Here is a 10,908-nt window from a genome sequence, read left to right as displayed (position 1 = left end):
TGCATTTCCGCAGAAGCAGCAAAAATGGTCAAACGCCTTGGAAAGATGATATACAAGCTCCGAGAGAGCAGTGCTGCAAAACCAAGTGAAGCGAGTATACCTTTGGCGTCAATTGAATGTCCTGTATGTCTCTTGAAACACAAGCAATAGTTGTATAATGCGTATTAAAGGGATAGTCGCATCCGGAAGCATGTTCCGGAACTGTTATGGTCATGTTCCCTGTCGTTCATAATATATAATGTACGCCGGCAAATTTTCTCCGCACAAATCCACTTGGTTGACTCGGAAACGATTTTTAAATGTTCGCGCTTCCGGCGCGCACGGCAATCCCCGCAAGGCGCCGACACTGGATGACGTCACCCGGATAAACCAACCATCAGGAGGCGCTCCTTCCCGCCGGAGTTCTGTGTGTGTCTGAGCGTGCGTCTGACCCTTTTCCTTGTTGTCTTGTCGCGTTTGCTTTGAAGTACTTTGAACCACAGCGTGTGCCCTAGGATTTCACGCCGTTGACGTGCGATTTCACAGCCAGGAAACCGGTGCTACGTGCCCGGGTGCACAAAGACTTATAATGCGAATCCCGAGCTTACATTTCACCGACCTCGCAATGGCGAGACGAAACGAAAGTGGGAGGCAGCGATCGCCAGCCACTATTGTGGTGTGGCTCAAGGATTGAATGTTTCACGCGTCTGTTCCTGTCATTTCGCCGACGACGCCTATTTTGATGAAGATGTATTGCAAGTTCGGCTCGGGCTACGGCAGAAACGGAAACGGGTGAAGATTGACGCTGTGCCTACCATATTCGATCACGGACAAGGGCAGGAACCGGTAACGGAGGTAAGTGACAATCCTGCGTGGTCACAGCTACGCTGCGATGAAAAATATCAATTGTCACAGTAAACATCATCGCGAACACCTGGCCTTGCCGCCGATTGTAACGTCACAGTCACACCGCCTACTAATGTACACAAATTATTACAATGATTGCAGCATCCTGACGCAATAGCACGCGTACTCTCGAGAAAAAAGACTGGTGTGTTGTTGCTGTGCTAATTGTCGCCTGTATTATCTAGGAGTAACGTAACACTCCCACATGACAGCGTTATTGTAATGTTATTGCAGCTAGTGGATGTTTCTACAGTTCATAGTGTAAGCCTGATGGCAGCATTCAGGGATGTGGAAACATCGCAATCTGTGTTTGGCTACGTCCGGGACACTTCACGTTGCATCAGTATTCTACTGCAGCCTTGTTGCTAATTTCTGGCTCTATTTGAGGCGGCAGCAAGCACGTCAACGGAATCAACTGGATTTGGTATGTTTTGTCAAGCCACGAAAATATTGCAATTCTTTTTGCACGTCCCACAACATAATAGATATGTACGAGCCCTGAAAATTGTCGAATCCTGTGAAAGGAATCTTGTGTGACGCGGCTGCCAGCGTTTATAATGCAATGTCGACAGGAAAATAACCGTGCCAGTGAAACAGGGACCGCAAAGGGAAAGATTTATTTGCATAGCCATTTTTATGTTTGTTATTGTACCTGCTAGGCCCTCAACGTATTCTTTTCAGTGTTAACACTCAAGGCCATATTTCAGATGCGGAGGTCATGGCTGACGCAAGTGATGGGGACCCGCTTCACGGTGCCTCACAAGGGGGTTGTTATCCCCTGATTCCAGGAAGAGGAAAACAAAGGACACACACTTGTATAGCGTATTAGTACACCAGATATGGATCTGCCAACATGAACCCTCCTAACATCCCTGTGGCAGCATACCTGTAACCACCCAGACTTCACACCACATTAATTTAGAACCACAGCACAACATAATAAAATAGCTTCGGTTTATTTGCCTGCCATACATAATTTGAGGCAAATAACCCTAAGCTATTTTGTTATTCCCACTCCGTGATACTCCACTGTACAATAAATCGATACAATTATAGGGTCATTCTTTGTTCCCGTCACTACACCGCATTGACAATCTGCACAGAGTTCGAAATATTCCCACCTCGGCACTAACTTAGTGCAGTACAGTCTGGATTTGATGCCAGAGCTAATACCGCCACGTGTAGTAGTTTCTGCAGTACAGACGGGTAGACAGTCTGTTGACTGCAACTGGAGATACAGAGTGACAAGACAAAACATCCCCCACACTGCAATGACGAAAAGACGAAAATTGCTGCAAGACGAAAATTTTGCTGACAGAGGCACACTTCGTGCAAGTGAGCCTTGGTCATCCCCCTTGCCTCCCATCAGAGGTTTTCGAGAATACTATAGGTGTGTGGTGTTCTCGAAAACCTCTGATGGGAGGCAAGGGGGATGACCAAGGCTGACTTGCACGAAGTGTGCCTATGTCAGCAAAATTTTCATCTTGCCACTACATGTCTTCAGTTCCAGCCATCAGTATGCACCAGCCTGTCTCTCTTGTCAAGACACCCTTGTTTCGATGGTCCTAATGCTGATAGCCTTGATAAGACGTAGACGGGAACTCCCTCCTGTTTGCTTGGACAACGCATCCAGGCCTTCTTGTGAATGACGAGTATGCCGTGAACCTCAGGCAGCTGGAAAAGACAACTTCACATGACATTTCTTTTTGTTTAGCATCATATCTTGTGGGCATTTGCACACCTGCCAAATCTCCCGCAGTGTTGGGAAGACAATGGCAAGAACAGAAGAACAGACACTATCCCAACCTTGGAGTTCAAATCCTGTGCATTCCTTCCTTAGTTCCAGGGTCTCCCGCATTTTGAATGTGGAAGGTTGGCAGATGTGCAACATAATACAACAAAAAAATGTCCGCCTCTTGCAGGATGAGCCCGATTCCAACTGCTAACTCCCTCCCAAACCAGCTTCCCTCCAATTTCGGCAAAATCCAGTTTCTCCCAAAATACGTTACTCTTACATACTTCAGTAACATGCTTACCCCCTTCATTGGCACCTCAAATGCTTCTATTTTCAGACTTGTAAGACTTTCCTTCAGAGTTTAACATTCCCACTGGATATATGCCAATCAATCAGGGTTTTGTGTTGCCAATCAGGCCATGGCTAACTGGCATAATTGCGAGCATGTCGAGACTAGCTGAGGCGGCTGTGTTGCTTCACTTTTCCTAATGGAATTGTTGGACCAGGATTCTCTAGATTGTTCCACGGCTGTCGTCCACGCTTATGATTTATGGGGGACAAACTTGTGTAGGCCAAAAAGCTGCTGAGAATAGTCGCCCTTTTGTATACAGTCCTTGTCCACTTTAGGTGGGACAATTTGCATAACATACAACAAACAACATAACACCCGATTAGCACCCGAGTTTACCCTTCCGAATCTTGATGGGGGGTCATTTAAACCGAAAAATTCATTACGGTCGTAATCATATAGCAAACGGGAGAGCACTGCAGAAGGCTCACCTGTGGTCCTGCGGATTGAGTCGCCTAAAATGTTGATCATAGCGGCAGAATTGAGGCGCGTACTCCACTAGAAGCTCTCTATGGAGGCAGATGTCTCTGAGTAATGGGTGTTGTGTTATGCACTGCACGGCGGCACTGTTGCACATTTCTACCACCCTGGCAACAGAATGGCAACACAGGCTCTCGTCGGGCTCCTGTGGGTCGCGGACTCCACACAGACACCTGCCGATTTCAACATTCTAAACTGTTTCGCACATCCGACGGCAACCATGCAAAGAGATACGTCACCTAAAAATGTCATCCCGCGGGTTAGCCGCAGCCACATCTCGTGGATGGTCGGCGGGTTCCAGAGGTAGTGGGCCCGTAGAGTATGGGTCATCATCCAGCATTAACTCGTCGCCGCTACCGCTAACAGAATCTCCCCCAGACAGAGAAACATCACTCTCGTTTTCCGACTCCATGTTTGCTCCCATCGCTTCGCGATCGCCAAACAGGCGCGCGGCTCGCATTTGCGCAGGGCGCGCGCTGGTTGGCCTTATCCGGGTGACGTTTCCTCCCACTTTTAGAGAGCGAGGGCGCAAGGAATCCGGTTTCGTTTTCATCGGATTGCGCGAAAAGTACGCCGCGGATCGAAATGGTATTTTCGGGCCCACTTCAGTGGTCGGCAAGGAATTAGAATTCGCATTAGTTTCGAAATTGACCTCGGAGAATGCGACTGTCCCTTTAAAGTAATGTGGCACGTGGTACTTGAAAAGGGGGGGGGGGGGTGATATGTTTAAGAGCAGGAGAGGAAAAAAAAAGGAAATGGGTACTTGGAGAGTCAGTTAAAACAGGTTCCCCAAACTTCTGTGCACCATTCTCATATATGGGGATCCACAGCTCGAAGCTGCTCTTAATTAATGCAATGTGTTTTTTGTTTTATTTTTGGAAACAGCGTGTTTGACAAACAGGGCTATAAAACCGGAGCCTTCCTTTGTGCCAGTTGAGTCACGGGTAGGTGCTACTTGTCATGAAGCACCTGTTTGTAGCAGGTACTCAGGTAGCAGGAACGTAGCGCCCGCTTTGCTTTTATCGCTCTTTCGCCAGCACCCTGTATAACCATCGAGCAATTTATAATTATGCAGACGCTAATTTATAGACGCTGATTTTGACTGAGTGATACCAATGAAATTCTGCCAATTGAAGTACCTTGAGATCGCTCGCTTGCGGGAAACAGTCTATTTGTTGCCCCATGGCGAATGATGAAAAACAAGCAGAAAACAAAATTTGAGGCTGTCACAATTAGCTGCGGTTTCACAAAATCCAAAATTTGGATGAGAGCACTAAGATGAACGCAGTTTGAAGCCCCCTGCCGCATGTTCATCTTATATCGCACAGACATGTAACTGAGTACTTGCTCGAAAAGGGGCTCGGCCTGGCAATCAAATGTTGAAGCTCCTCATTGACCAGCTATTTTATGAGGGATGCCACTAATCCATGTGTTTGGTGAAAGTGCAAATAGAGCAGAGAAAGAAACATTCACAAACCGGGTTGATTTTCCCCGTGAGTACAGGTTAACTGAATAGTAAAAAGAAAACACGCTCAAGCTTATGCTCACTTTCAGTATCTTTGCGAACATTTCATTCAGCCCACCTGCTGGTAGGCCTCGTGGGAGACATCATTTAGCTTGAATGACAAACAGTTCAGAAGTCTTTCTGTTACAAAGAATACCATTAAGCTTTCATCGGCGGGTCACGATGTATCTCTTCTTCTGAATTCTGATGAACGGAAATGCCCACCTTTGGAAATACAACAAGAATTTGAAGACCTCAAGCAAAATTTTGGCGACCATGTGGAGATATACACTGGTGCTTCGAAAACGAATACAGGAGTATCATGTGCCATGGTATCTGGTGTATACACTAAGCCTCAACGTTTAAGCAATGTTGTGTCAATTTTTACTGTTGAGGTTTATGCCATTATGGTCGCGCTCAACCACATCATGCAAACACACATCATCATCATCGGTTATATACGCGGACTCTGCGTATATGTCATATGTTCATGACATATGTTGTCATGCACAAAAACCTGCTGGTAAGACGAGCACAATATTTTGCGAGTCTGATACGAGGAAAGGGCCACAATTTGTACATTTGCTGGGTGTCCAAGCACCCAGCAAATGTACAAATTGTGGTCCTATGTAACTATGTAGTGTATCGCCTCTGGCGATGAACCTCCCCACTTTCCATTTCAAAATAAAGTTGTTGTTGTTGCTGGGTGTCCAGCCATGTAGGCATAAAGGGAAACGAGAGAGCGGATCGTGCTGCCGCTGCTGCTCAGGTTATTGGCAGTAGGCCATATGAGATCCCTCTCAATGATCTCCTAAGAGACCTCGGACATGTTATTAACAAAGAATGACAAAGCTCTTGCGACACGCAAACACTGAACAAATTACAGACTGTCAAACTTCGGATAAAACGGTGTGTCCAACACTTCGAAAATCGATTACAAGGAGTTTTATTTGGCCGTCTGAGAGCTGGACACACCTTCTTAACGCACGGGTATCTTCTTCCACAGTGCGAGCACTGCGGGATAAACTTGTCAGTTGTACATATGCTTATAGTTTGAACTCATCACGAACACCATCATCAACAACACTTCTCACTGTTTTACCAGTACAGGACTCCTCTTCACCCAGCGCTTTTGCTAGGGGACGAGCCTGTCATGAGTTTTAACCATGTGTACAACTTCTTAATAGATGTCGGTTTCCTGAACGGCCTGTGAGTATACAAATATTTCTAATGCTCTTACCTTTTCTATGTACTTTAAAATGAAATCCCAGGCAGCACAAACCCTCGGGAAAAGAACGGGAACGCAATGGGGGCTTCGGCTCCTGTACGGGCGATAGTGTCCGACTGGTTCCCAGCGGTGTGGGAACTGAGGAGGTAGAACATAAGAGAAGATAAGGTAGTCCCCCGACGGTGCCCTGATCATTTCCCGCTCTAGTCTCCTTTTGGTCATGTAAACAATAATATAGGATCGCTCCCCGATGCTGATCTGATCACTTCACGATAATCAGTCACATGACTGGGGTGCAGCAACGGATTTCTCTTCCCAGACTGTCAGGCGCCGACAGTTTCGAATCTGGCCAATCATGTTCCTCGATCATCCAGCCGTGTTTGCACTGTCGCAGTCCCCGTCGTTCTCACTGCGAGAAACGAATGTATCCGGCCGTGCTCCCGAAACTTTCGAGGAATTCCAACATTTTTAAGCGATTCATCGAGTTGTAAGTGCTATTTCTTTTTGTGGTATTCCTCGCATTGATAAACGTTACTCATAGATGCTTTTCAATATGAGTGACACCGTTCTAGAAGGCTTCTCTCGAAACTTAGCAGCGAAACATTGCATAGTTTGGATTTCAGTGATCCATTGTGGTTTATGCGATGCTTTTAGGTTAATGGACTCCGTTTTGGTGAAAATATGGTTCAGTAAAGTGTGGAATCGTATGTATTGTGTATTTGACATCAAACGAAATATAATCATTTCTCAGGACGACTGCGTGCTGCAGCTGTGCTTTCCATCTCTTGCGTGCGTACAAAACTGGAATGCTGGAGGACTTCAGCTCAAGGTTCGTTTTTGTAGTCATTCTAAATAAAAAGAAAAGAAAAAAAGGAACCTCAGAAGTGAATAAATTATTCCGCTTTAATCCGTTTGCGTAGTGTGATCGACGCATGATATGTCAATTTGTTTGAAACTGTGAGTAAATGAAAGCTATCCTGATCTTTCATTCAGAATGTCATGCTGGACCACTACCAGAGCGTGCTTAAAGGAATCAGTGCCTTGATGAAGGTATCACCGAAGCGCCCACCACCAGATCTCTGCCTCAGAGCCAGTGATGATGGTAAAGATTTTTCTAGCGAATCTTGTCATGTCATGCTGAAAACTGTAAGTTTAGCTATTTGGTCTGTATTCAATATCGTGTGGATCTTGTGGTGTGGTGTACTTTTCTCAATGTAACCCTGACCTCAAGCTATCTTCCACTTTCAGAATCCACCCCGCACTTCGGTTACAACACTATGAACCTATCGCGCTGTGATGCTTGCTTGAAAGGAATACAATCTGGTATGCTTGAAAGTGAACATATTCGACACAAGTGTGTCTGGTTGGGCGAGAACTATGATAGTAACGGAAATCTCCAACCAAGTTACAGGACGGGGATACCCGACGTTTCGGAGCCAGTTCGGCTCCTTCCTCAGGGGTGACTGTAGTGGCCGTTGGCAGCAGCGTTCTTGCCGTGGTTCGAATTTCGTGATTCGCCGGATTGTTTTTCAGTCACGTGACGGAGGCCGCTGACGTATACGCTGGGTAACGCTCCAACAGATCGGTTAAGGTTTCCAGGTGTGGATTGTATATGCCAGGACTCTACAAACATTCTTTTGATCTGATTACCCTCAAGGTCGATGATGCAGGCGTTTTGAAAGTCGATAGGATGGTCTCGAACTTGACAGTGTTCAGCGAGAGCGCTTCGTTCGATGTCCGACTTCCGTACATCATTCTTATGTTGCCGTAGCCTTTCGGGGAAGTTCTTTGTCTCGCCGATATATGATGCGCTGCATTTGGTGCATGGAATTTTATAGACTACACCTTGTGCTTTTTCTTTCGGTGGGCGATTTTTCGGCCGCGGTATATAGTGTCCGATTGTTGAGACGGGTTTGTGAGACACACGTATTCCTTCCTTCGCTAGTATACGTGTCAGAGACTCGCTGATTCCCTTCACATATGGCATGGTGATTCGTCTAGACTGACAGGACTGGTCGTCAGTTGGACGTGGTCGGTTTCGGAGACCGCGAGCTTGACGACGGGCGACTCTCTGAACAAAGCTACTTGTGTATCCGTTCTTTTTTAAATCGGAAGTGATTGCTGCTTCTTCTTTTTTCCTGTCTTTCTCCGACAAACAAATCTTCTTAGCTCTCGAAAAAAGGGACGAAACCACCGAAGCCTTGTGACACGTAGGGTGATTGGAATCAAACCTTAGATATCGTCCCGTATGAGTGGGCTTCCTGTACACGGTGAACTTTAGGTCACTTCCTTCTCTCTTTACGAGTACATCGAGAAAAGGCAAAACGTTGTCCCTCTCGATTTCCACGGTAAACTGGATGGATGGCTCGATGCGGTTTAGGCGTGCCAAAAACCCGTCGACATCGGAATTCTTGAAAATACAGAAGCAATCGTCTACGTACCGTAAGAATGTTTTCGGTTTAATATCGGGGGATTGCAGGGCCCTTTCTTCAATTGATTCCATCACCAAGTTCGCTGCGGTTACCGATATTGACGCACCCATTGCTGTTCCGGTAGTCTGCTTGTAGTACTCTCCGTTGAATGAGAAGTACGTTCCGCTGAGGCAGAAATCTAGGAGGCGGCACACCTCGTGAACGCTGAGGTTGGTTCTAGTCGCCAGGTCGTTGTCCCTCTCAAGTGCCATCCTGGCAGCGTCCACTGCCAGTGGGACCGGCACGTTCGTGAAGAGAGACACAACGTCAAACGAAACGAGGCACTCGTCAGCGCTGATGGTGAGTGGTGAGACGCGTTCCACGAAGTGGGCAGAGTTTCGTACATGAGTTGGGGTGTTTCCGGTGAGCGGGGATAAAACCTTGTGTAGGTAGCAGGATAACGCCCGAAGAGGGGACGATCTGAAGTCTACAATGGGGCGAAGGGGGATACCGGGCTTGTGGATCTTAGGGAGACCATAGAAACCAGGCGCGTTACCGTTCCTGCAGATAAGTCGTAAGTAGAGGGCTCTTGCATCTGGGTATTTCTTGAATATATCAGCAAGTATCTTATTAAGCTTAGTCTGAATCTGCGATGTCGGGTCTTTTTTGAGATTTTCATACGTACTGTTGTCAAGGAGGTCTCGGATTTTGCCATCGTAGTCCTGCCGGTCTAGGACGACCGTTGAGTTTCCCTTGTCAGCAGGCAGAATGACAATCTTCGAGTCTTCCTGGAGGCTTCGAAGTGCTTTATGCTCTTCCCTGGTTATGTTGTGACATTGCTGTTTTTGGATTTTCGACATAATTCCAATCGCTTTCAGTCTTACTTGTTCTTGAATGCTGGAATCCAGGTGTCTTATACCGTCTTCGACAGCTGCGACCATCTTTGCCAGAGGTGGTCGTGCCGTTGTAAGGTTGAAGCCGTGACCTTTCGCCAGCACACTTGTCTCGAGGGGTGAGAGCTGTCTCGAAGAGATGTTTTTTACAAATCCGGCGACGTCGGCGCTGGGCTGTGTCCTGTCTGCCTTGGTTAGCGACGTAAGTTTTCGTTCCTGAGCTATCCGCTGTTTTTCTGCCACAGTGGAGGCACAAGTCCTGGCAAACGAGTCCAGCGATTGAAATAAGTCTGGGATGCGATGTTCGAGTTGCCGACGAATGAAAAAGAGATCAAGATCTTTTCTTCTCAATGTTGACCTGCACTCGTGGATCCGGGCAATTAGCAAACGGCGTTCGGCTTGTGTCAAGATATTCTGTCCTTCCGCAGTGTGGACGAGCCGTTTGATGCGTAGGCTTCGGGGGATCAAGTCCATGTCTCGGCAGGTGGTCGTAAATTGGAGGTGGGTTTTGAAGATTGAAATGCTGCGAATCACATTGACGTAACGCTTCGCCAACTTTGCTGTTTCTTGGCCGTAGTCAAGGCGTAAAGACTTGAAAGTGAACATATTCGACACAAGTGTGTCTGGTTGGGCGAGAACTATGATAGTAACGGAAATCTCCAACCAAGTTACAGGACGGGGATACCCGACGTTTCGGAGCCAGTTCGGCTCCTTCCTCAGGGGTGACTGTAGTGGCCGTTGGCAGCAGCGTTCTTGCCGTGGTTCGAATTTCATGATTCGCCGGATTGTTTTTCAGTCACGTGACGGAGGCCGCTGACGTATACGCTGGGTAACGCTCCAACAGATCGGTTAAGGTTTCCAGGTGTGGATTGTATATGCCAGGACTCTACAAACATTCTTTTGATCTGATTACCCTCAAGGTCGATGATGCAGGCGTTTTGAAAGTCGATAGGATGGTCTCGAACTTGACAGTGTTCAACGAGAGCGCTTCGTTCGATGTCCGACTTCCGTACATCATTCTTATGTTGCCGTAGCCTTTCGGGGAAGTTCTTTGTCTCGCCGATATATGATGCGCTGCATTTGGTGCATGGAATTTTATAGACTACACCTTGTGCTTTTTCTTTCGGTGGGCGATCTTTCGGCCGCGGTATATAGTGTCCGATTGTTGAGACGGGTTTGTGAGACACACGTATTCCTTCCTTCGCTAGTATACGTGTCAGAGACTCGCTGATTCCCTTCACATATGGCATGGTGATTCGTCTAGACTGACAGGACTGGTCGTCAGTTGGACGTGGTCGGTTTCGGAGACCGCGAGCTTGACGACGGGCGACTCTCTGAACAAAGCTACTTGTGTATCCGTTCTTTTTTAAATCGGAAGTGATTGCTGCTTCTTCTTTTTTCCTGTCTTTCTCCGACAAACAAA

The 10,908-nt window shown here is 47.0% G+C and overlaps 1 protein-coding gene across 1 annotated transcript; it reads right to left on the bottom strand.

Annotated features, from left to right (window-relative positions):
- Positions 1-8,622: 8,622 nt before the first annotated feature.
- Positions 8,623-10,091, bottom strand: LOC135376709 (uncharacterized; the record flags this gene model as incomplete). The annotated part of the gene is made up of 1 exon (XM_064609198.1): positions 8,623-10,091. A coding segment is annotated over exon 1 (1,469 nt), but the record flags the coding sequence as incomplete, so codon positions are not given.
- Positions 10,092-10,908: the final 817 nt, after the last annotated feature.

The sequence above is a fragment of the Ornithodoros turicata genome, unplaced genomic scaffold (assembly GCF_037126465.1).
Source record: "Ornithodoros turicata isolate Travis unplaced genomic scaffold, ASM3712646v1 ctg00001242.1, whole genome shotgun sequence".
Lineage (NCBI taxonomy): Eukaryota > Metazoa > Arthropoda > Arachnida > Ixodida > Argasidae > Ornithodoros > Ornithodoros turicata.
This window is presented reverse-complemented; position numbering and strand designations above follow the sequence as displayed.